General features: G+C 36.6%; 1 protein-coding gene across 1 annotated transcript in view; it reads left to right on the top strand.

The window, feature by feature from the left end:
- The window catches only part of CACNA2D3 (calcium voltage-gated channel auxiliary subunit alpha2delta 3), a gene marked incomplete at its 5' end in the record, with an annotated part of 613685 nt that overhangs the window by 446313 nt on the left and 139935 nt on the right, over positions 1-27437 (top strand). Inside the window, 3 exons of the mRNA XM_083353347.1 lie at positions 10450-10521; positions 11737-11817; positions 16295-16369. Coding sequence (XP_083209473.1) covers positions 10450-10521; positions 11737-11817; positions 16295-16369 — 228 coding nt within the window. The remainder of the gene's footprint in view (positions 1-10449; positions 10522-11736; positions 11818-16294; positions 16370-27437) is intronic.

Below are 27437 nucleotides of genomic sequence, written 5' to 3'. Positions count from 1 at the left end.
TTTACAACAGCAGTCCTGGCACTTACTGTTACGGTTCCTAACCAATACTCAAAGCTTATTAACAAGTACCCGTTCCAATCCAAGCCATTCTGGGCTTGGTCTTACCAGCCCTGAGTCTCAGTAAATAAGAGACTATCTTCAACTTTCTACCCACCTACAACCCCAACTCTACTCTTTGCCCTGCACCCTGCCCTGTGGGACAGCAAGCAACCCCAGAATCATGCTTTATGCTTGCACTGATTTATGATGGCAATCCCAGTCCCAATTATGATTGTAAGTCAAGTGGGGGGAATTGAAGTGCCCCTGTGGTTGTAAGTGCAGGTGGGATGCCAAGCATCTGAATATTAATTATGTGACTGCAAGGGCACTGCCATTGCCATATCTTTGGGCATAGGTTGAATTTTTTTCAGCACTGTCATAACTTTGAACAGCTGCCAAATGAATGATCATAAATTAAGAACTACCTGTATGAACAGAATTGCCCATTCTTAGGAACAATGGGTATCTACTCTGAAGCCATTCTGATGGCTCTAAGGTTTACACACAGTTTCTAAGAATGATGAGAAGGATAACTAGTTTGGATTCATTACTTTTTCTGAATGCTTTCCTCAAATTTTTCATGGCTATAAAAACTGGATATATTTTTTTTACTGTTGGCACTAGTTTAAAATATTTTTTAAGATGTTCCTATTCCTATTGTATTTCCATTCTTTCTTCTGGCTTTATTGTCTACATATTCCACAATTTAGTTGGAGTATAACAAGTGACCAATGACAAGGTGTTGTAAAGGAACATAGTCCTGGAAGTGAAGCTGACAGTTGTCATAACTTGTTTACACATGAAATAGCTCTTCTCTAGTGCAAATTCTGGAGTACTTCAGGGGTGTGCTTGAAGTCTTGCTCATGGGTTCTTAGGTTACTGATTACAAAATGTTTTCATCACAAGGTCAGACCTGAAGTGTGATTAAGTGATTCAGAATGTAGGCTAATTTAACTTGGACAGATTTATAAGCTGCCTAATCAAACTTGGGGCTGAATCCAAAATGAGTTTTTTGCCTTTCACATTCAGTTTTCTTTTTGTTATTATTTTGAATAGAATTGGCTAGTGTTTGTTAGCACTGAAGGATTTTTTAAGATTTAAAACCCACCAAATGTCAGAAACATAGGTGCAGACTTTCTGGTGTTGGCTTTTTAATCTTTTAATCTTCTAAAAAAGAGGGGAATGTCTGTAGGCTTTTTTTTGTTAAAATAGAAATGTAAAATATTTCTTGATACAGTTTTTCCTTTCAAGGGGGTACATTTCAGACAGATAGGAGCAGGGGAATTTTACAAGGAGAACTCCTAGAAATTATCCTACAATACCACTATGGTTGGCTTGGGAAACTCTGTAGACATTCTAGAGATGTTCCTAAGTTTCAGATCCTAATGATGCTGCTTTGGGAGTTGGAATGAAACATTTTCCCACCATTGCCTCCTGTGACTATGTAACACCTGAATGATTGTCATATGTACAATCATTATGTACACCCAGAATGCTAAATAGATGTGGAAATGGCAAAAACTAGAAAATGACCAGGATGCAGAAGTGTAAGACAAGGATATTTCTCAATTCTTGCTGAGTGACAACTTTGGGGGAAGAACCTTAAGTGTATTTGAGCCCAGACATGCATAACAAAGATTTTCAGACTGTGGTCAATTTCTAAGGTCTAATAGCTTTTGATGAGTAACAAAGACAAGGAGAAAGTACCTAAAATCTGTTTCAGGCTAATTTTTTTTTAAAGTCGTGGATAAAATTTAGACCTTGATTTGGGAAGGGGAAAAAAAAGAAAAAGAGAAGGAATCCTAAACCAGATCTCCATAAACAGTGAAACCCAGTCTTCTCACGGTAAATGATTAAAAATATATTGTAAACTAGTGGGGGAAGTAAGGGACTTTTGGGGGACAATTAAGTACTAAGAGGACCCAAATCAGTCAAGAAATAGCCTCCTTAAAGGAAACCTAACTTCTGTTTTAAAAAAAGTATAAAAACATACATGATTTAAGAATGGAATATGTTTTGGAAAATATTGATAATAAGCAGGAATTGTTTTCAAAATTAAAGATTGATTAGAGGGTTAAGAAATCAGGAGGGTTGATAAATTACAGAAAATTCCTGTCACTTAGTCAATTCATTAGTTTTAGCTGTAGCATGAAGCTCACACTTTATATTAAAATAACCAACAATACAGTAGAGAAAATCCAGATGATAGACCCCCAGCACTGGAAAGCCCTTTGGATCCCATAGCCTGCTACTAGAGAGTAGATGTATCTGTTCCCTCCCCCCTTCTTTATCTTCACTATCCTTGTCCCTGCATTGTTGCTTTCCTGCTATGGACATGCCCACACTTTTTTTTGATGGGCGTAGACACTCTGATGTCTAATCCTGCTTTGCCCCATAAAAGTGGACAATATCCCCTAAAGGGTAAAGCTCTTTTCAGAATAGGGACTGTGTGAATGCCAAGGTATGCTCCCCTTTGATCCATCCCAGTTGTCCGTTTCTCAAGAGATGAGGGCAAGTCCTGATATTCCACTACTGTCAGTGGGGAGAGAGAAATGAGCAGTTAAGGAAGATGTGAGTAGCGTGTCCCAAGAAGAAGAAGAAGAAGTACCAAAGGCAATGGCATCTCCATTGATGAGTACATGTGACAATTATTAATGGGATCAGAGAAGATTTAAGACTTTGGTGCTAAATCTTTACTCCATTTTGGGGGAAATTCTCCAAATTCAAGATCTCTGTTCCTCTCCACTGAATACTGGCTTCAGAAGAGAAGGAGGAAGTTCTTCAAGAATGCACCAGAGAAAGGGAACAACAAATTTGCCCTGGAGTCTTACAAATCTAAAAAGTTTTACTATTATTTAAATCTGATTTACATCTTTTAAAAAGTGTGTTGTGTTTTTGTGTGTTGTGACTGTTTAGGTGGTTCTATATTAACACACATGCATTTATACACGCACACACAGAGAAAAGGAATGTAGTAGTACAACATATAAAATGCCTTTTCATTATCTTTTTGTCTGTTTAAATGTTTTATGTGCACCATTTACACTTGGAAATGGAAGTGCCTCATGAAATGTAAGAAAATATCCTTTCATGAAAGCACTTAAGATGAAGCAGCAATATGTTTTTCTTTAAAAATCAAAGCAATAGGGTGGAAGAATCTGGACTTTGTTAGTACGTTTAATCTAATTATTCTTGCATTTCAAAGGACAAACACACATCCTTCCATTTGAGGTTGGAATGCAGAAGATCTCAAAATAAAAACAAAATTGTATTGACAATGATACAAACAATGTGCATTAAGTATTATGTTAATATTTGAAATCCAGTGATTCACAATTATTAGAAATATTGATGTTTATGGCCCATTGCAGACAGGGGGATGTGAAAGATTCTTTTGTTTCAATTTATGTAGGAATGATCATAAATTGCTCAGGCAGTAGATTTTGCAAATATCGTTATTTCAACTTTTAAGAAGGTGAGCGAGCAAAACTGAAACCATCCTTCTCCCGGTCCATGGAAAAATTGCCAAAAAGGTTGGGGACTGCTGGGCTATATGACTAATGTAATGCAACTAGTTCTGTCAAGTCTAACCTGGGGGGGGGGCAATTGCTATGTTTGAGTGGTACAAATCATTTTTTCATATTATCAAATAAGGTGTCCATATGCTCCATAGCTATCGTACATTTTCTAATTGCATAACATTGTTGCCAATATGCATGAGTCTGGGTGGAGGGCCATTGTGTTTTCCTGGTTAACTTCCTTCCTCTCAGGCTATTTTCACCCAATCAGGTGATGATTGGAGTATGTGTGACACCTAGCTCCTGCTTGGCAGGATCCCTCAAGAGTCAGTATTTTTTCTGCTGCTATTTGTCATTTATTTGAGATCATCCAGCATCATGGGGTGAGATATCACCAGTGTGCAGATGATACTCAGTTAGGTACCTCTGCCTGTTTTGATTTAAGTGATGCTGCAACCACCTTTTCTTGGTGTCTGGAGGCTTTGAAGTCTGGAAGGGGAGCAACAGACTAAAACAGACAAGATGAAGTGGCTTTGAGTTCAGAGCTCCTTGGGCCTTGTAGAATTGCCATCTTTGATCATCAATGAGGTTTCCCTGCCCTACCCCAGACCGACCCAGTGTGTAATTTTGGGATTCTCCTGGACTTGCAACTCCTCCCAGTTACACCCATACCTGGACTAACAAGTCCTTGTCCTAGTCACCCATGCCTTGGTCACCTCTCATTTGGACTGTTGTAATGTGCTCTACATAGGGCTGTCCTTGAAAAGTATCCAGAAGCTTCAGTTGGTTCAAAATTCTTTGGAAGCTGAAAGTTGTTCAAGCATCACCTCTTTTGCAAGAATTGCAATAGTTGCTTTTAGGTGCATTCCAAGGTGCTGGTTATCATGTTCAAATCCCTAAATGACATGGAGACATAGTATTTGAAGGACTCTAGTGTCCCATCGAGGGGGTGGGGAAGCAGGATATCTTGCAGGTCCCATATACTAGGAAAATACATCTGGTGGGAGCAAGAAAAAGAGCCTTTCCAGTACACTCTACATATGAAATATTCCCCGAGAAAGATTGGTTCCCACCTTGTTATTTTTCCAGAAGGCCTGGAAGACATGGTTCTGTCCAAAGGCCTGGTTCCCTCAGGCTGATATGGAGCCAATCAAGTGGTTGGTATGATTGTATTTATCACTGCTGTGGGTAGGTAGGATTTTATCGGTTTTATGATTTAGATTTTTTTTAATGTTGTAAACCACCTAGTGTCACCATATATGAGTTGGGCAACCACATGCTGAATTTGTTTGATTAATTTGTTAACTATAGCAATAGAAGAGGATCTACTTCTACTGGGTGCAGAACATTGGAATCTTCTGTTAAGTTTCATTCTTTTGTTTTCAACTCATTCCTCAACTGTGTACTTCATTTTTTAAAAAATTACTATTTTTTAGGGTATTTGCTGTCCCACTCAGTTTTGTATCATCTGCAGATTGGATAAGCATGCCTTCACCTTTTCCTCTAAGTCCTTAATAAAAATAGTGAAGACTAAAAAGATGCAGGGCTTCACCTTCATTTGAAATCAAATTTCTAATTTGATGACATCACTTTAATACAGTACATTTTTTCTGACTGTTCTATATTCACTTACGGTAACTGTTGTGGTGCCATCTATCCCACACTGAATTAGTTTGGTATGTATGGTTTCAGGAGGTACTTTCTCAAATGTTTTGCTGCAATCAAGATATATCGTAGTTACAACATTCCTAAAGTCTACTAAGAAAATTCCCAGATCAAAAAATGAGATAAAGTTATTCAAGCAAAATGTGTTTCTGACAAACCAATTCTGATTGCTTGCAATTATCCATTGTTTTCAGATGCTTACAGATTATCTCTTGATGATCAGCTCTAGAATCCTCCCTTTTATTAGTGTCAGACTAACTGCTGCATAGTTTATTAGACTCTTTTTTAAACATAGAACGCTTTTTCTGAGTAATATAGCATTTCATTCACTCTCCATAATTTCTCAAGACCAATACATAAGAATCGGGCCAAACCACCAGCTAGTTTTTATTGCTATTTAAATAAATAGGAATAATAAACACCAGCCAAAGTACTGTTTTTGTTTGAACATTGCCAAGTTCTTTCATTTTGATTTCTGAAGAAAAATAGACATTTTCAGCATTTATCGCAAGTCTTCTTTTTCTGTTTCTTCTCATTTTGTTTTTTAACAAATTGTATCCTTCAAATCCTATGTTAAATCAAGGGCATCTTCTTTAGTGAATCTTTTAAAATAATTAAGTCCTGTTTAATTTTCCATACTAAAAGCTTAGGCTTCTCTTGTTACTCCCACATGCTGAACCTCACTGAACACTATAAGGTTTAAGAGCCAATATTCCTTCTGATATTTCACTGAATGACCCATTTTTGTAACACTCCTACTTTATACTGTGTGAAAACTCTCATCAGAGGTCCTATTTTCTGTTTCTTTATTTCCAGCACTCACAGGATTTGATGTCCCCTTAAATCAAACTAGCAAGACTGTGACTAAATATTTGTTTTAATCATTTTTTGTGAAATGCTATGCATCTCATGCCCACAGGAGTCAAATCTTTTCTGTCAATATCATTTCTGTAGCTAGTCATTGATTTGCAGTATTCCTCTTTCTCTTTTTTTTTTCAGATCTCTTCCATAAACTGAGAATTACCTAATCCCTCAGGGCTCAACCTTTCTTTCAAGGTTTTGTTAAAGTTTTGGTGATATAGTTGTGGCTGTGGCTGTGGCTCTGAAGTATCATTGGTTCCCACAAATATTAACAGGAAGGGGATAATTATACTTGAGAATTCCTGGAAATTGTTCTATTACATCCTGATTTTAGCACCTTGCAGATAGCACATTTCACAGTGAATCCAATTGGCATGTACTGCATTTGTAGACATTCGTTATAGTAGTGATTCAGCAACCACTGTGATTCTTCTTTCTTAACATCCTCTCTGGCATTTAGAGAGCCACCAACTCTCATTCTTTTATATAATGTCTCTTAAATGTTAAGAATTTGTTTCAGCTGCAGAGGTCAAAAACTCACTGGGTTGCTACAGTGCAGAATATCATATATATTTTCTTCACCAGACTTATCCTCTGCTTGTCTTATGAGAATTGCATCCACTATTAGATTCTGTGTAGTACTTTTCTTTAAACTAAGAAATAATTTTGTATACTGGTCAATAGAACCTCAAAAAAACCCTCCCATAATATATCAGATTTGTCAGTCTGTATCACATTTATTTTCACTTTAGCTATCTTCATGATTATGTCAGTTACTCTGTATGGATTGCCAACCTCTCAGTGGCTTTTCTATACATATGACATGTAAATATTCTGGTATCATTTAAGCATAATTAAACAAATAGCAATGTAATTGTTATTTTTTAAAATTATGACTATCAATTACCATTCAGAACATTTTCATGAAATTGGGGCAGATTTCCAATCTTAGAATTACCTGTTATTTCATGCGTAGTGAGATAGATAGATAGATAGATAGATTTTATAAGTAGTTTATAAAATAAACAAAATATTTTTTGCAGTACAAAAGAAAGCAGACACCAGTTTTGTTTTTTGAAATGGGTGTTAGAATATAGAATGAAACACTGCACACAGTGGGGTGTTATTAGAGGGAACATGTTATACAGTTTTGCATATGGAATGACAATGATGATGATGATGATGATGGAAGGTACCTTGGAGGTCATCTAGTCCAACCCCCTGCTCAGGCAGGAAACCCTATACCATTTCAGACAAATGGCTGTCCAAACTCTTAAAAAGTTGGACCATTCACAGCAGGGGTGTCAAACTCAATCTCATTGATGGCCACAGCAGCATTGTGGTTGTCCTCGGAGGGCTGGGTGGGTATAGCCAGGGTGGGCGCGGCCTACTGGGTGGGCACAGCTGGAGTGCATACTGGGTGGGCATGGCCAGCTATATCATTGGCATCAAGGGTGCCTATGGGGGCCTGGGCAAGAGTGGGACAGATCTGGGGCTCTCTGGCAGAAGGAGGGTCTCTGGGCCAGGGCCAAGGCAGCGGTGACCGTTCCCTCACTGTTTCCAGGATGGCTTCGGGGTCCACATGAAACCACTCTGCGGGCCGGATCTGGCCCCCGGGCCTTGTGTTTGACATGTCTGATTCACAGCTTCTGGAGGCAGGTTGTTTATTTTTATCCTTTCTCATCAGCTGAACTATGGCTACTTGCTGCTGCAGTCCTTTAACTTTTCCTTTGAAGATTGCTATTAGTTTGCATTTACTACAAATATAGAGCAGGGTTTGTTTCTGGTTGAAAAACACCAAATTGAGAACTCATGTCCATTCATCCTCATATTTAGTTTTTAAAGGATCCTAGTTGAAACTGCAATTATGCCTCCTTCATGTTGGCCAGATAGGAAGAAGCTACTCAAGACTCACCCTCTGCAATTAGCAGCTATCCAGATGACTTCAGATGAAGCTCAACATAAAAACTAAATGTCTCAGAACATCAGCTTTGTTCCATCCTACTTTCTGCTAAATTCCAATTTTCAACTTGTTCTTTAAAAAGGATTTGAAGGGTAGCCCAGGCAGTTTTAAATTATCATGGGCAAAGGTAGGGATAGCAGGATAACTTTGGAATTGCTCCTGATGTCAGCCCTATAAAACCAGACTAAGAAACCATTGTCTTATATATCTAAAACTAATTATTAGAATAGCTGTAGTAACAGAACTGTATAAATGAAAATATGCTTCTCCTTCCTTCACTTTATCTTCATGTGAATTACAGAGGTTACTCCTATTGGTTTCTTGGAATGAGGTCAAACCTTCGTGTTTCTCTGGATTAAGTCAACTAATCTAAACCGTTGCCAACATGGTTAAACTTACTTACATTCACACTGCAGCAACTATTTTAAGAGCGTCATTTGTACTGATAAACAACCATAAGCAAATATTTTGTGAATTTAAACCTTTTGTTTTGGGATGCCTAAGTACAACTTCACGTTTCTAGTTGGAATAATACAAACAATTGTTGAAAGAAAAATCTTCATCAGGGTCCAGGCCAAGCTGTGAATAAACAAAATGGAGACTGCTTTAGAAAGAAGGTTCTTGTTTATTTAGTTGCCAGAAACTTCAGTGACAGCAGCATGTTTCTGGGTGGCTGACCACATGGTGCTGGAAGTGGTGGGCTTTTATACCTCCTTGAGCTTTTGTGTTCTTGTTCCTGTGGCATGAACTTTTATCTGAGGTTCACTGTGCCCTTTTGGTATTTTAATGGTGGTGGGTTAATTCTCTTGTGTCATGTCCTACTTCCCTGGGGCTGGGGCTGATGGCTATGTCCTGTGTTGGATGGGTGAGGAGTTGCTGGTTCTAATCCTATCACTCTGCTATTGTTAGCTATCAGTTTTGCTGCAAGGGATTTGAAAATATTTTGTCTTCAATGGGCTTCTGCCTGCTAGTATTTGCTCATGAATGCAGCCTCAGTATTTCTGAATGGGATTATCAAATCTGCATTTATACAGAGCTGGCCTGCTTAGTTTCTGTTTGGGGCTATTAAAAAAATCTGGGCCTGCTTTTCTGCCTTTAAGATCCTTTGGGGATCCTTTGCCTTTTTAATATCCCCCCAAATATTTCCTTCTCTGGAGGGGGGGGCTGACTTCCCACACAATAAAACTTGCTGATTTAACTAGCTGGGGATATGTTAAAAATAGATGGAATGGGTGGAAGAAGATGTGGAAGACCTAAGTAGGAATTGTGTGTGAAGGAAATTCTTAAGCCAATAAAAAATCCCACATAAATGTTTTTCCACCACAGTCCATTTTTGTTCATACTGTATGTGAAGGCTTTTATTTTTAATCTTCTACTACCAGCAATAGAGTAGTATTGCTGGTAGTAGTAGATTAAAGAGTAATTTTTTTTCTGACGAATGTATTTTGTAGTGAACTAATATCTAGTTGTGGGTTTTTAGTTGTGTGCTTGTCTCACACAATATAGTTTACATTTGCAATACCTGAATCATACTAAGGCCAGACAAACCCCTTGGGACTTTGAAAATCACAAAAGAAAAGCTCTATCGTATATTTTAGGGACAATTTCAGAAAATTTCATCAACCATTAATTATGTGAAGAAAATATTTCTTTTTTATATCAACTACTTGCAATCTTAATATGAAATAACTGCATGTTTAATTACAATGTATAGTTTAAATGTGTCTAAGCTCCAGACTGAATGGAAACCAAATTGGAGTTGGGTTCAATCACTAAACAGAAATGCTTTTTTTTTATTTATCTGGAATTTGACTGATATTTGCATTTGCCTGAACAATGTAATCTGTGAGCCGGGAGTTTGCAGATGTTAGCAAGATTATCATCTACTCATTTTAACATTGCTCAGTTTGAGAATTCAAGGTTACTAAAATTACAGTGATTTCTGTGTGGTCATGCTGTTCGTAAATAACAGAATGCAGAAACCAGCTGAAGACTGATGTCATTAATGCTCTATGGTTTATATTGCTGTGGTCTTATTATTGGAAAAAAAAGATGTAGTTCCTATGAGAAACCAAATGTCCAGAACATGAATAAAGAAATTGCATCTTATATCCAACAGATGAATGAAATATTGGACTAGAAGACCTCCAAGGTCCCTTCCAACTCTGTTATTGTATTATTGTATAATCACAAAAAAATTTCTTTCTTTAAAGAGAAGGCTTTTTATTAGAGCCTTAGTTCATGCTTTTGAAATGCCCCAAAGCAATACAACATAGGTTTATACTATTATTTTAGTAAAACAGAAGTATCTTCCTTTGAATGTCTTCATTGCTGTTGCTTGACTGTGACCTTAGTTTGTGTTCTTTTGATCTCTCTTTATGTTTTTTTTTAAAAAAAACATAGCTTGCTGACGATCAGGGATTGGTTTTGATGACCACTGTTGCCATGCCAGTATTTAGTAAGCAAAATGAGACTGTAAGTATTCTCACAGTCATCGGCTAGAAAACGAAAGCTTTAAACTAGCACATACTGTATTTGAATGGCTTGATGAAATCATGTGTATTTTTGTTAGATTCTGCTGTTTTCCCATATATTTGTGCTAGCTGTTGAAATAAAAGCACACATTGTTAATATCAATGAGCATTAAATACCTTTTGAAATATAATATCATGAATTCATGAAGCACAAATTGAGAATGCCAAGCTCTTTATTTGCATGTTTATTGCAGCTTGTAAATGGGAAGGGGAATATATCAAACAGGATATAAATCCTAGAAATTGTTATATAAGATTGAAAATTATTTGTTTCAATTACATGTAAGTATGTTAAATGCTCCTAAATTATTTGCATTATGTCTCAAACATCTGAACGCATTAAACACTATCTGGCTGTGTAAAACTCTTGCCTGTAGTAGCACCCTGCACATATACACAATTAGCTATACATATACTGTATATGGACACAAATGCATGCATTTTTATTGTTGCTCCTATAGAATTCTTGATTAGAACAAATGTCTGTACTTATGGTATAAAGTTGCCTAAGGAAAAAATAAGTTCAACAAAGTTTTAATATGTTTTTAAAATTCTGCTTCATTTCTACCTTTTGAAACTGCTTTTTACTTAATACTTCCCTCTGAGGTATCAGTTAGCAGGATCAAGTAAGTAAGTTGCATATTTCCATAAAAGGTGAAAGATTTATACGATCTGAAGAGAAAACAAAGTAAATTGCATAGTTCCATGCAACATTTTTCCATGATGCACTTCCAGACTCAAAGAGTTTAACTGAAATCATACTTATCAGTTGAAACATTGCACACCATATATGCTTTTCCTTCCAGGATTAGGGGAAAAAATGGCTGTTGATTTTAGAGTTGTGGTCCCAAGCATCTTTCATCATAGTTCTTCCAAGGAAAGAAGTCTTCCTTCCTGATGCTGTGTGGGAATGGCCACATGGCCATCAGTGCAGTGATGAGACTTGAGGTTGCCCAGCTTCACATGGGCCTAGTTCTTAGACAGGCAGATTAACTACAAGGATCCTTACCAATAAAGGGAGAATTACTGTAGCTAATTATCTGTATTCCTTGGTGCAGTTTTAATCCATATGGGATTAAACTGATTGGTTGAAACCTTTTCTCTGATTTCAATTGCTTATGGATCAAATATTAAACATATATTTATTTTAAAATAGAGATCAAAAGGCATTCTTCTGGGAGTTGTGGGCACAGATGTTCCAGTGAAAGAACTTCTAAAGGCAATTCCAAAATACAAGGTAATTTATCTATTTGTAAACTGCTACTAAGTCAAAGCTAATTGGATTTGTAGAATTGTAAATATAAAAAGGTATAGAGCTAGGTCCAAAGAAACACTTGTGTGAAAAGAATTGCTTTTAGTACAAAGGAAATCTGGTAAAAGCACACAAGCCCATTCTACTTGTACAAGCCACTGTGCAATGTCTTGCCCAAGACGGATGTGATTACTGCTGAGATGTGATCCTACAGTATGTACTATCTAAAGACATGTGCTCACTCTATAATGGTGCATCAAATTCTATTAATTTTTAGCAACATCAACTTCACTTTTTCAACTGAAATATTGTTGGATCTAGTTCTTTGCCAGTTAGTGTAATAAAAGGTACCTTCTTCTGAAAAATAAAGATGAATATTGCTAAGAAAGTTACCATTAGAGATCACATCCCAAAATACTCTTGTGGAATCAGAAAATTATTTTCATACCTTAGATATGAAATCACATTGTAATTTACTGCATGGATATGATTAGTCATATCCTTTAAAAGAGTTTTGTTTTTAAAAGTAAACTCTTCCACATTTGGGCAATTTTTCTTAATATTTTTTCCACTTCTCAAAGATCAGTTTTACCAAGACCTCTATACTCTGTCAGCTTAACAGAATTCCAGCTGACTGGTGTAAATGATAATAAAGTAAGAATGCCTTTATGTAGCTTTGGACCTTATTCTGTGGACGCTCCTGACATCACTATTTTAAAATGTGCCTAATCAGGACAGGTGGGTTAGCTTAAAATCATTGAGCTAAACATTATTTTGAAACATCTTATCACTTTTATGCTTAATCAGAGAATTTTAGAACAAAGCTGTAATCTGCAGCAAAATAACTTACAAGTGGAAAAAAAACCCCTCTCAGCAGGTTTTAGATAATTTTTGCGTCCTGGGGGTAAAGCTAGGTTATGCAGAACATCTGTGAAAGCTATTAACTGAGTTTTCCACCAAGGGATGTTTTAATGACTGCACATCATTGATCTGAAGGTACATTTATTGCAATCAATGAATGCATTCAGCTGTGTAAGAGAAGCATTGTCAAATGGAATGGGATTTTTAGTGAAATAAGTATAGTGCTAAATTTGATTATTTGTAAACCTCTAGGTCTAATATAACACGTTATTTTTGATTATTTCCCACAGCTCTCTTAGGTCTGAAATTGGAAATTTATTTTTATTCAGATTGGATGATTTTCTTATAACATGAAGAGGAAGGAAAAAGGGGTAAAAAAGCAGTAAAAATTCCCACATAAATCTTACAGTGTTCCAAAGGGAATATGGGAAAAACAAGTGATTGCCCTGCCACCCAGAACAAGCTCCATTGTTCATTTGTGATGTTGCATTCTGGATATCTATGGAATGCAGTTCAGATATCAACGCCTCTTTGTATTAACATATATATATATATATATATATATATATATATATATATATATATATATACAAAACCTCAGAAAACATATATATATATACACATACACATACACATACACATATACATATATATACATATATATACATATATATACACACACACACACACACACACACACACACACACACACACACACATATATATATATATATATATATATATATATATATATATATATATATATATATATATATATATATATATATATAATGTACTTTAACAAAGTATGTTTTAAATTAATTGTGCACTGCTAAGTACCATTGAATTTAATGGCAAAGATCCCAAAATTAAATGTCTGTTCTGTGCCTGATCTGTGTAATGTCAATAAATTGTGTAGCAGCATACAGTAGGTAGGCCACAGCTAGAATAAAACGTTGGAGATTGCAGAACTTTTATTCTACTAGATCTAAATAGCCAGGTTCTACCATCCTTCCTCAGGGCTAGCTGCTTACTATTCATTATTTCCACTGCCTGTCTTCCAAGAAGTGCAAGAGATAAATTAAATCCAAATGTTTTAGGCAAATAAGAGAGAAAGGAAGAGTTAAAATATACTAAACCTGGCTTACAAAAATGCTTGCAACTTTCATAACAGAGTAGAAGATTATTTTGGTCTGTTATAATTAGTGAATTAGAGAAGGATCTCTGCTTCCAAATAAGATTTCAGTTCACAAAATCAAATGAAAATAAATCTTCTGGAAAAAATTATATAGAGTGACCTACCTGTGCCACAAAAGATCAAGAGGCAATAAGGCTTAATTAAAACACAGGTAAAAGAAGTTAAAGTTTATCACTCCTTTTGACAAAAAGCATTTCTTTGAGATAGTTTATTTCCCACTACACTGAAATCACAGTAGACCTGTTTTTAAATTAACCTTCTCTTGACAGAGCACAAGCCTTTGGATGTGTCTGTGTAGACAAGTTGGGTGCAGTTGTTTCCTACACTCTGTCTTCAGGCTGGCAGTTCACCCTCTTTTTTAATCAGGCTGCTTCAAACTTTAAGAGTATTTCTTTTAAGAAACAATGGAACTAATTTTGTCTTTGATGATGGGAGAGGTGACAATCTTGAGAAGAAGCCTTAACTTGGACTTCTGCTTCTCTGGGAGCCCAAATGGCTTGAGTCCCTCCTGGCTGCTTGTCAGTAGCTACAATTTGTTTCCAGCAGTGCATTAAGAGAGAAACTAGGAATCCTGGTTGCCTCTGCTCTTAACTGCACCTCACAATTGTTCCTCTGGATCTCCCACTCACTCTAGGCTAGTGGTTCTTCTGGTGGTAGAAATCAACTGGTAAAGTGGGAAATTGTCCACCCATTTTTGCTTTCTTCCACTCTTTCTCAGGCTTTTAAGAGCCACAGTGTAGCTATAACTGGGTCAGTTTTGCCCCTTGTTTTTCTCATTCCCTGAATTTACTGAACCAAATTGTTCACAAAAGCATCTGTTACCCCACAAAATCTCAGGTCATTCTTTAAATGTTTCTTGCCAGTTCTAATCACCCGACCCACACTGCTTGTGGGACATAAAGCAAAAGTTCCCATGTCTCCCCTCTTCCTCAAAAGTTGAGAGATTTCTTTTAAAGAATTGCCTCTGGTGAGATTGGTGGCCTACAAACTTAATAAATAAATAAATAAAGATGGGTGTAGAGTATTTGGCAGATATTCCCCCACCTGACTACTGATATTTTGGCGGCGGCGGGGGGGAATAAACTAGAGGTCTCCACTAGTTGCTTCCTTTGTTGTGCATTCAATCTTTAAGGATAGAGACTTTTACCTGCCATTTTACTGAGCAAGAATAAAGCCCAGCCTTTGGGCAGTAAATTTTAAGCTGGCACAATTTTATGCCAGTTTAAGAACTTGTAGATGGAATTTTAATGCAGCCATGAGGAGTCTTAATCTATTTTAATCCAAGGCCACTCAATATACTTATTTCTTCAGGCCTTTCTAGCTTTGCAAGTCAACCTTTGCTTCCATCCTATTCCTCCATGATTCTTAAAAAAAGTAAAGGTAAAGGTTCCCCCGCACATGCGTGCTAGTCGTTTCCGACTCTAGGGGCCGGTGCTCATCTCCGTTTCAAAGCCGAAGAGCCAGCGCTTGTCCGAGGATGTCTCCGTGGTCATGTGGCCGGCATGACTAGACACCAAAGGCGCACGGAACACTGTTACCTTCCCACCGTAGTGGTCCCTATTTTTCTACTTGCATTTTTACGTGCTTTCGAACTGCTAGGTTGGCAGAAGCTGGGACGAGTAACATTGCCCTTTAAAAAAGAACAAAACCTTCTTAGGCTACCCAATAATTTTATTTTCTCCTTCCTCTCATTTAATTTTTTATTTTATTTTTTTTTAAAAAGTATTCACTCTTCCTCTGCAATTTTCTAATGCTTTAGAATATGGACTACCACAGGCAGAGCTCTTTTTCTGTGAATTGGACAAAATGGCTTCTAGGGCTTTTCTGAAATTCGGTATCAATGGACGCTGATAAATTCACTCTGAACATAGAGTATTGTTGTAGTGGCTGACACCTCTGAGGGTCTGGTTAAATATTTCTCCTTTTCTTCGTATAGGATTCCTTTTCAAAAGTAGCTGGCCACACTGGATGCCTCTGCATTGACCCTTGTGAGCGGGAATGATAAAACAGGAAAAGTAATTTATATAATATTTATATTATATTTCTAGCTCACCGTTAGGGACAAAAATCTCAGAATTTATCATGTTGGTTTTCAGGAAGCGAATAAAACTTAGATGGAAGAAGGAAACAGCCTTAAAAATAGAATATTAAAAAAAATCCAGACCACTCTGTATGGAGAAGCCTGAGAGTTAGAAAACAAAGGCAGCTAACCTGTGCAACAAAGCAACCGAATGTATGTTTGAAGTGAAAACAATAAAAGATCCCATTTTCAGGGAAGCTTTCTTAGAAAATCCCAGTGGGAAACCGGGCAAGATAATCTCCTGCTGGGATTGTGTTGCAGCTATTTCACCTGTTGCCTTTTACAGGTTCTTATTTTTGTGTTCTTGTTGTTCTTCCTTACAGCTAGGCATTCACGGATATGCATTTGCAATTACAAATAATGGATATATTCTGACTCATCCTGAACTCAGGCCTCTGGTAAGTTCATGAAGTATTTGATGAAGGTTCCCCCCCCCCCTATTTTTACCCCTTCTCAACATATATGGCTTTTAAATCCCATATTCTTAGAAGTGCTTTATTGCATGTCTGGAAAAAGTATTATTATAAGTTAAATTATAAAATACCGATTTGGGGAATTCCTGGACACACGATAGAGGGCATATCTATGGGAGTGAGTATGGATATGGTTTCTTATAAGGAACTACTTAGATTGCAAGGGAATGATTGGCAACTTAAACCAGTAGAGAAGTTAAGACAAGAAAACATAAGTTACTCTTGGTTTCAATATACTCAATTGAAAGCTAGGTGGAAGTCAGATCAAAAGGTTGGCATCACAACTACAGATCAAAATTTAGTAAAGCAAATTAGAGATTCAAATTGTGCACATATAAAGAGGATATATAATGCTTTAATTGAATTGGATTCGGAAACGGAACTGGTTAAAGACTGCATGATAAAGTGGGCACAAAATATTTAGGAACCAATTTCGCTGGACACCTGGGAGATAATTTGGGTCAGAAATGTTAAATTTACCCAGGCTCAAAATTTAAGAGAAAATTTTTATAAAATGTTTTATAGATGGCATCTGGATCCCAAGAAGCTGTCCAATATGTATCCTATTGTACAGTCTAAATGCTGGAGGTGTGGTAGTTTAGAAGCTACCTATTTTCACATGTGGTGGACTTGTAGAAATATAAAAGCTTTTTGCATTAAAATTTGGTGGAACATTCAAAAGATTTTTAAGAGAAAGATAAAGTTCTCCCCGCAATTGTTTTTATTGGGCATTGTTGTAGATTGTGATGTTAAAGAAACTAACTTGATGTTGAACATGATAACGGCAGCACGGTTACTGGTGGGACAATATTGGAAGAAGGATAATTTGCCCACTGTAGAAGAATGGGTGTTTAAAGTTTCGAATCTTGCAGAAATGTCTAAGATTTCTGCTTATCTGAAGGATCATTCGCAGGAAAGATATATTTCAGTTTGGAGGAGATGGATAAATTATATTCAAAACAAATATGGGACCAAAAAGTACCATTTAGCTTATGAGTAGATTTTAGTGGGATATTGTTATTGGTACGTTGTTTGTAGTTATGTTAAAAGAGAGTTAAAGCGCATTATGAATTTGGTTAATTGTATATTATGCATAATTTTTATTTAGAATATGATTATTGTAACTATAATCCTGTATTTAGCTCTGGGAAGTGGGGGGGGGGAAGTGGGTGGGTTTGGGGTGGGAGGGATTTGGGGATATATTGTAAAATTTTGTTTTTGTAAAACTCTTTAATAAAAAAAACATATAACAAATGTAGCATTTAAAGTAAAAAAAGGGAGGGGGGACAAATTATTGATTCTACAGGAAACTGTTTAAAAAAATAGTTGATGGATCAGTATGAGATCCAGCATAAATGACAATGGGGGTTGTTTGGTGATTCAGAGAAGTGTAAGTTGCAGAGTAAAGGACGCCTAAAAATTCAGAAAGGCAAAGCCATAAATTGCAGCAATTATGTACACTTACATTGAAATGGAATGCTGTTCTTCTAGCCAAAAGCCCCTATTTGTCATGTTTAAGTAGATTCTAATTTATAAATTGTAGAAATGTTATAGAAGCACTCTCCCTCCTCCCTGAAAAAAGGCAGAATAAGGATCTTTCCCAGTTTAAAAATAAAGTAGCAATACAGGGAGTCCTCAACTTACAACCACAATTGAACCTAACATTTCTGCTGCCAAGCGAACTATTTGTTAAGTGAATTTTGCCTCATTTTGCAACCTTTCTTGCTATAGTTGTTAAGTTGGTAACCCGGGTGTTAAACAAATCTGACTTCCCCATTGACTTTGCTTGTCAGAAGGACTCAAAAGGGGCTCACATGACCCTCTGGGACACTGTAACCGTCATAAACATGAGTCAGTAGCCATGCGTCCAAATTTTAATCACATGACCATGGGGATGCTGCAACAGTGTGAAAAAGAGTCATAAGTCACCTTTTCAATGCCGTTGTAACTTTGAATGATCACTAAATGAACTGTTGTATTCACTTCTATTGGTATTACTTCTATCTCTCAGTTAACTGATATAAGAACAGTTTTTGTGAAGTGCCACATACACACAAACACAGACATTTCTTAAGAGTTCAGCACCATCAGAGAAAGAATGGGATTAAAGGATTCACTAAAATATTAGTTGGATGCAATTTCTTAGGATGGACATAGAATGTAACAATAGAATTAAATAATAAATTAACAGAAGCAATAAAAATATTTATCAGAAGTATGCTTGCATATCATACATTTGGAATCATTTGATTCTGTTGTATATAAAGCTATGATTGATTGCATCCTTATTCCTCTAAACATTTGGATTTTGCTTAGTTAATATTTACATTTTAGCGATTCAGTCAGGAGATTAAAAGATATTATTGGGACACCAAAAAAATCTGCCAAGATTTCTCTCATGTACCACCGTTGTTCTATTTTAAAAAGCAATAACACTGAAAAAACATATTATATGCTTTTGAACCAGCCACGTCCACCCAATGGGCCACGTCCAGCCAATGTGCCACACCCACCCAATGGGCCATGTCCACCTGCCACCCAACAATACATAAGTGGGTTTTGGGTTGCAGTTTGGGCTGCAGTTTGGGCACTTGGTCTCTAAAAGGTTCGCCATCACTGCCATATGCCATTTCAGACAAATGGTTGTCCAATCTCTTCTTAAAAACCTCCAATGTTGGAGCTCCCAAAACTTCTGGAGGCAAGTCATTCCACTGATTAATTGTTCTAACTGTCAGGAAATTTCTCCTTAGTTTTATGCTGCTTCTCTCCTTGATACAAGCTGTTATGGTAGAAGAGAAAATGCTTCTGAAACATTTTAGCTCGGGTCAGGAGACTCAGTATATTTCTGAAGTAAGCACTGTGTGCAGCTTGGCATACCATTATGAATAATAGTTGAAGAGCCTGTTGCAACACTGTTATGCTCCATGTATATCAAGTAAGTTCTATTTTTTTTATTTGACAATTTGGCCAGGCTACAGAGTTTCTTGTTAAAGAAGCTTTTAACAAATCATTTAAAAGTGTTCTCCTTTTTAAAAATGTCATAAAAGAGTAGGAAATGAAAAATGGAATTTGAAGTAGGAAAGTTATGTTGTTTCTTAGAATAATATCCACTATGCAGATCAATTCTTTGATGATTCTGAGAAGCTCACAAAACCCACAATCCAATATTAAGTTATATGTCTTAAGTCTATTGAAATATGCGCATATAAATTTGAATTGGATCATTGCCATGATAAATTGGAGTTACAACAGACACAGGGGTTCCTATTCTGTCATCTTCTCTTTATTTATGATTTTGCCATTATATAAATTAAATCTCATAAATTCCCTGTTTCAGTGGGATCTATGTAGTGTATTCTAACAATAATAAATGATCCAGGACTGACTGGCAAATGATGTAATTCATGACAGCAGATTTTTTAAAAAATGGGAAAAAGTGGTTATGCTTTCTATCCTTACATCATTGACATTTCTGGGTCATTACCATACACCAGGGGTCTTCAAACCTGGCTCTTTTATGACTTGTGGACTTCAACTCCCAGAATTCCTCAGCCAGCGTACCTGGCTGAGGAATTCTGGGAGTTGAAGTCCACAAGTCATAAAAGGGTCAAGTTTGAAGACCCCTGCTATACACAATCATTCCATTAGAAAGATCACAGATAAAGTTATGAACTTGGAATTGGGAACTTTGAATTCGCTATCTTATATTCTAATGCTATTTCTACTGGACTAGATAAACTGGCTCATAAATTGAAAATATACCCCATGAACATCATCTTAGGTACAGTGTCTATACTTATGCTTTCCTAGTAGGTTGGATGTAACTCTCCAATTCCCAACTCATAGTTTTTGGGAATTCTGGGAATTGTAGTTCCAGGGCATCTGGAGACCCTCAGGCTACAGAATGTTCCAGTAAGTTATGTTATCCAGAGATGCTTCTGGCATGAAGAGCAGTTGGTGAAATGAACTCCAATGATCAAATTGTTACTAGTGATAATTAATGCTGGGAAATTCCCATTGTATGACCAACAATTTCTTTGTTTAAAGTGGTTCCGTGATTACTACAATTGTTTATTTCATGGAAAATTGAATTTCTTTTGGCTCAGAAGACATTATGTGTATGAAGTAATTTCATCACAAAAATTGCCCTCACATCAGTTCGGTTTCTAGGATTTAGAGGACTGGATTTGTTTATGTTCTTGCTTAATAAAATATTAGCAAGACACAAATGAAACAAAAAGTAACATACTAAAGGTAGCCAAATACCCAATTCATTTTTTTTTTCCTGAAAACACAATGCCAGTTCAGTAATTGACCTACAATTCCATTCTAAATTTTTGGGGGAAACCAATAAATACTAGGTTGTGAGGCTCATGAAAGGATTTTAACAATGCTCCTGTTTAATTATTTGGAGACTAACAGGATAAGATATTATCAGGTATAAAACAAACATCCTGCCTCGTGACTTCCACATATGTTAACTTCCATTTATTGCTTGCTGGTGGCCCCACTGGCTGGCTTCTAGTTGAACACGAGACGTGAATTTGAGAAAAATCTTTGATTTTCTAATATAAACATTTATGGTCCATTGAGAGATGATATAATATTTGGTAAAAAAATGGCTGGCCACATAACAGAGTGAGCGCCTGTTACTCGTCCCAGTTTCTGCCAACCTAGCAGTTCGAAAGCACGTAAAAATGCAAGTAGAAAAATAGGGACCACTACGGTGGGAAGGTAACAGCGTTCCGTGCGCCTTTGGCGTCTAGTCATGCCGGCCACATGACCACGGAGACATCCTTGGACAATGCGCTGGCTCTTCAGCTTTGAAACGGAGATGAGCACCGGCCCCTAGAGTTGGAAACGACTAGCACACATGTGCGGGGGAACCTTTACCTTTACCTGTGATTGTAAACTGTATTTTTATATAATTATTCAATCGATTCAATGTTTTGTACATTACATGCTGTAATAAGGAAGCATCTTTTGACCAGATTAGTGAAATAAAGTTAATGCATCTGTATTAATCTCTATGCATCTGTAACTTCTATTACTGAAAAAGATGTAGAATCCCTGCTCTCCATAAAGACAATTCCTAGTGCCAGGAATGAACTGTATAGAATGTGACGATAGAGGGCAGCATAACACTGCCTTCTATAGTGAGTCTGGCAGAGCCTTCACCGGAATCCAAGCAGACAGAGCCATTATTCAAAACAGATATGTGTGTGTGTGTGTGTGTGTGGCTGTGTGTTTTTGTGTGTAATCTTTAAATCATACATGTTTTGAATATATTGTGTTTATGTGAAAAGTGAAAGTTAAGACTTGAATGTGTTTCTCTTTACTGCAAAATACAGTATTATTAAAATACAGAAACAAAACCCCACTGGCATTTTTTTTAAAAAAAATAGCAATAAGGAAACAGAAACTCTATATGTTTCACTTTCTGCTACATTTAAAAGCTCTGTTTGGATGGTAGTATGGAAATATTAACAGGAAATGTTTCCACGGTCGAAGAAGTAGCCTTGAAAAAAAGCTATATACTTAACATGTACACGTAAAGACACTCCCCGCCCCACACACACACATATAAGAGGAAAGCAAAATCAGAAGCTCAGTGATACAACAGGAAGCCAACAATTTTATCACAGTTGTAAGGTTTGCTCTTATGTTACAAATCTGAATATAATAATGTAATGTAATGTCCTGCACAGCTGAAAAAAAAGGCATTAAAATCTGCACCTTTCTTCTCTCTTTCCTGCAACTTTTTTAGGCCTCAAAAGCTGATCTGGAGTTTTGAGGTCCTCTCTGAAAAAGTCTTGGACAGGATTTGAGGGCTGCAGGAGTCAGTAGGATGTTCCCCTCTCTGTCTCATCAATGGAAACTATTCCATCAATGAAACTTTGTGGTGAAATTTTACTTCACTAGCAGCTCGGTTTTCTAATTGGGATCTGAATAAATTCTGTCCCTATTTTCTCACATCTTAAAAAGCATAATAGGCACCCCTCAGTAAATGATTGTTATTTTTGTAGAAAGCAATATCCTTCAATCTCCATTTCCAAACAAATTACCAGAAAATACATTTCACTGAAGCATGTAATTTAAAGGGTAGGTTCAGTTTTGGGGTATCTCTATGTTGTGGGTCTTAGGTCAACTCTTTCAAAAGAGTGCCTTGGATAAAATCCACATCAAATTCAAATATAGCTGCTAGAGCAGTATTACTCAACCTTGAAGATGTGTGGACTTAAGTGAACTGGAGCTGGAGAATTCTGGGAGTTGAAGGCTAGAATTGCATCATAGAGCTCAATTGTTGAGCATGATATTTTTAATTTATAGAAGATAGAGTTGGAGGTTCTTCTTTTGCTGAAGTATGTATATAATAGCAAGTGATACCATTTCCTAATTGTCTAAGGGTTATAGCATCTCCAGAAAAGTTCTTTTGCCCCCACTTTGTGGTGTGCTGTGGTAAATGTTTAAGAATTGCCCCTGCTGTTAATACAGTTTCTTGTTTGAACAGGGGGTTGAACTAGAAGATCTCCAGGGTACCCTCGAATTCTGTTATTCTGTTATTCTTTTGTTGCTGCCCTTCCACTAGCTGCAGAACAGCTGATTGATGTGCTTGGCATAGTGGTTGTCAAGCACCAGGAAAATCAGATGATCCAGGCAGTTCATATATAAAGATTTATTGTACGCTTAAGCTCTCTACAAGAATCTGAACTACTAATGGTCAAAGCAATTTGGCGGTAGATAAGGAATTCACAATGGGCTGGACTTAGATCTCTTGTGGGAGTGAAAGGACTCATGACTGATGATGCATTTAACCCCTCCCTCAGACTCAGCCTGGTTGTCTCTGACAGTGGCTCACCTATGCCCTCAACCAATTTGCAAAATTTCAGAAAATTTTTAAATCGGCTCTTGTGAGCTACTGCACCCAGTCCTATCTGCTTCATTACATGAGGAAAATATTGGGATGAAAATTAATCTGACAACGGGAAAGAATATTTGCGTCAAATATTTTTTGTTTTAAAAATGTCTTATAGGGTTTTATATATCAACATCAGCAATTTGAGATAATAATTAGTATATTCTTAAGCATTAAACCAGCCGACATTTTCTGTTAAAATTTTGGAACATTCTACACTAACAATTTGCTGTGCTTTTAAAAAGATTCCTCCTAACTCCCTGATCTTACTTTGTTTTAGAAGTGGGATCAGGCAGAAAGGTAAAAAAAAAAAACAGCAAGAGGATTCAGAATCATTTTCCTCTGTTAATAAATTACAAGGGCGGCCCAGTGACCTTAGTGGGATGCATTTTTCCTAAGGACTGAAGACCAGTTTAGACAGTTTTAAAAGAGAGGATCAGTGAAATTTATCCCTGGGAAAATTTCATTCCCATTTGACAATGAACACAAAACATTTGTTCACCCAGGGAGTCCTTTAGAGCCAGCTTATTGACTTTAATACACAAATTATTAGAACTGAAGAGAGGCGCGCCCTTATTCTTTCCTGCATAACCTAGGTCAGAAAAACACATAAAATAATGCTTCAGGTTCGGAACTTGCCATTTCACAACAGGTTGTGTAAGTGCGTCAGAAGGTCAGGATATAATTAAAATCGCGGACAGTTTCAGACGAGAGCTGCATCTGTTGTCCTCTTTTTGTTTACTTTTTTGGCATCAGTGCTGGAGTGAGTAACCTCATAGATTAGACAAAATGTAATTTAGCAACATGATGTTGGCACACTATCCTAGGCAAAAACAAAAACAAAAACCACATTACATTTCACCCCATTTCCTCCTCCTCTCTCCAGTAAATGTGAGCCATTCTATGGAACCAAAATTCCACCTGGTTTTCAATGCATGGTTATATTCCATACTGTTGGCCATATCAAAAGGATGGCACGCCAGAAATTCACTACTTAATACCCTTGATTGGTTCCATGCTTGCTGTGCTTAAACAAGTTATTTCTGCTATTCTTAATTCTATTATTAACTATTTCTTCCATAGTAAAAATCATTTTTCTACATTCCTCCATAAAAATCATTTCTCTACATTCCTCCAACCTCCTAAATTTACCTGCTGGTGGCTAATGAAGTTGGCTGTTCTTGCAATATTAGGTTATTTAGCTGTTTCCCTAATTATCTTTTGCTAGGATGGGAGAGGAAAAGCAGAAGGGGAAGCAACATTACATACTGCATATCATATTTCCTGGGCTGGGATTTATACTTTAGCTATTCTGTGAATAAATGTGTTTCTTTTGAGATACCCAATTGATATCTTTTGTGATATATAGTACAGCCACTGATAGCATAACTTACAATGTCCCTTCTGTATTTTTTAAATCGATGGTTATCTGTGGGCTTTTAATTTATGCTGTTCTCCCAAGACTGTTTCTTTTAATCTCAAAGGCTCTTGTTTACCCATTTTAACTTTAGGATTTGCTTATTATTGTTTTGATATGCAAGTTATTTAATCAGTTCTGATTAATCTTTTTCCTATGATCACTGAGCACTTTTGTCATATCAATTTTTCTGAATCCATTCTAGAACATCAGGATATGATATCGAAGGAATAAAAATTCTTTACCACCATGATGTATTTTTTTAAGAAAAAAAGCTTCATTTTTAAAAAGCTTCTTCCAAGTTGAGTTCAGCATCTGATAATTTCCATGGACACATTTATGTGTAGGGGAGATGGAAATGGCAACAGCATGGATTAAGCTTTTCCAATCCTAACTCTTTGGCAAGGCTTTCATAAATCCTTCCCCAAAATCAAGATCCCACATCTCTGTCCAGCTTAACTAAATACACAAGTCTTTGACTGTGATAATCATATCAAGTTGTGGAATGTGTTCAGAAAAATGGGAATCCCAGAGCATCTTATTTTCCTCATTGGAAACTTATATACAGCTCAGGAAGCCACTGTCCAGACAGAATGTTATAAAACAGACTTGGCTCTAGGTTAGCAAAGGAGTGGGACCAGGCTGTATATTCTCCCCTTAGTTATTCAATCTATATGCACAATATACTGTATATTGAAGGGAAGCTGGGAAAAGATGAGTATGGTTTTAAAACTGATGGAAGAATGACACTATCCTAATAGTTGAAAATGCAAAGAATCTGCAAGCTCCAATATTAAAAGTCAAATTGCCCTGTGAAAAAATGAAAGTAAAAGAAGATCAAATTAATGACAACAGGTAGAACAACAAGCCTTAGAAATGACAATGGAAATACTGAGGTGGTGGATGGTTTCTGCATTTTAGGATCTGCCATCCATCAGCCAAAAAACAAGCAGTTGAAAAATATGGTACAGACTCAGTAGAGCAGCTGCGAAGGCCTTGGAAAAGCTATTCAAATGCCTTGATGTATCTATACCTATAAAGATCAAAACTGTGCAAATCATGATACTCCCTGTGGCACTGTAGGGAAGCAAAAGTTAGACTAAAGAAAGAGAATAGGAAGAGCATCAATGCTTTTGAACTTTGATGTTGGAGAAGACTCCCAAGAATATTATGTATAGCCAAGTGAACAAACCAATGGATCATTGAACAAGACAACCCAGAGTTCTCACTCAAGGCAAAAATGACAAGGCTCAAATTATCCTATCTCAGACACATTATGTGAACACCCTGCTCTCTGGAAAAGGTTCTAATGCCAAGAAAGGTAGAAGGAAAGAGAAAAAGAGTATGACCAGCAACAAGGTGGATGGACTGAATTACAGAGGCAATGAGTGCACAGGTTAGGGATAGATTATCTTTGAGAAAATCTATGTGGTTACAGAGTTGAAAATAACTTGATGGCACATAATCAAAAATTGAAAGCTTTGGTCAGAAGATTTGACAAATCTATTGTCAAAAGACTGACAATTTTTTTTGTTCTTTTGGTATTCAGCAGTGATGCCAAAAAAAGTTCAAACAGCATTTTTTAAATTATTAAATATGCAAATGATATTGTAGCACTGGATCTCAGCAATAGATTAAATGCTTAAAACTAAAGTTTTGGATTGATGTTAGTTGGCACCCAGCTGTGCATCTCCAAAGATATATCAAGCTTAAAAGCCATCCAGTCCATGCCCCATCAGCTACAATACTTTTATTCAGCTCTCAACATTCAGATTTGGCTAGAACTAGGCTGTGATTCCTTTGGGTTCATCACCTTACATTTTGGTCAAACCAAATCATTTGGGAAATTTCCTTTGTCCAACATACATTGTCAAATAGGTTCATTTCTATCCCAAGGAGACAATTTAATCATGATTTGGAAAAAGGTGGCTTTTCTGTTTTAGCAATACAACCCCTCAATAAAACTTTGACTGAATTTAAATAGGGAATTTGAGAGGCAGATATTCAAACTAATAGAACTAGAGTTTTTATCTGTGCTATGGTGCAATTCTCTCCCTCTCTTCCTAGATATTCATTTAACATCTTATATATCCTTACACAATACATTTTTCTCCCTGCCCTGATTTGATGTGTTACCCTTTCGGAGGAAAACAGATAAACATATTAGTCTAGCCTATTAAAACCACACTTGTATATGCTCTAATACAGCAGTAGTGTCAGTATTGCATATGGCGTTAAAGACTTCATTGTATGCTAAATGGCAAAAAGATCTTATATTGCCAATTCTCAGAAAATTCAGTTGTTCCTGTGATCAAGAGATTAGGACTCTGCTTTTATCTGACCAATTATGAGATAACTTCAAAAAGGTTGCAAAACCTCTTACATTATTAGCTGTTTCAAGTTTGTATTTGGTTTATTTCATTATTTTCCTGTGGTATTGGTCATATTTTATTATCTTGTTTACTATAAGCAAAACTAACAACAACAGAGATTCTGTCCTCTGGTGGCATTTTACCTTCATTTATTAAAACCACAGACACCTCACCAGCATATTCTTTCATATTTTAACTATAGAATATCTTATAATATCCAATTTTCAATCACCAAATCCGCCACTATGAAAGCCCTCTTAATTCAGAAATGCATAATTAATGACAAGA

This window comes from Vipera ursinii (genome assembly GCF_947247035.1).
Source record: "Vipera ursinii genome assembly, chromosome: 2".
In the NCBI taxonomy this organism is placed as follows: Eukaryota; Metazoa; Chordata; class Lepidosauria; order Squamata; family Viperidae; genus Vipera; species Vipera ursinii.
Note: the sequence above shows the minus strand (reverse complement) of the source record. Positions and strands in the feature narration are given on the sequence as shown.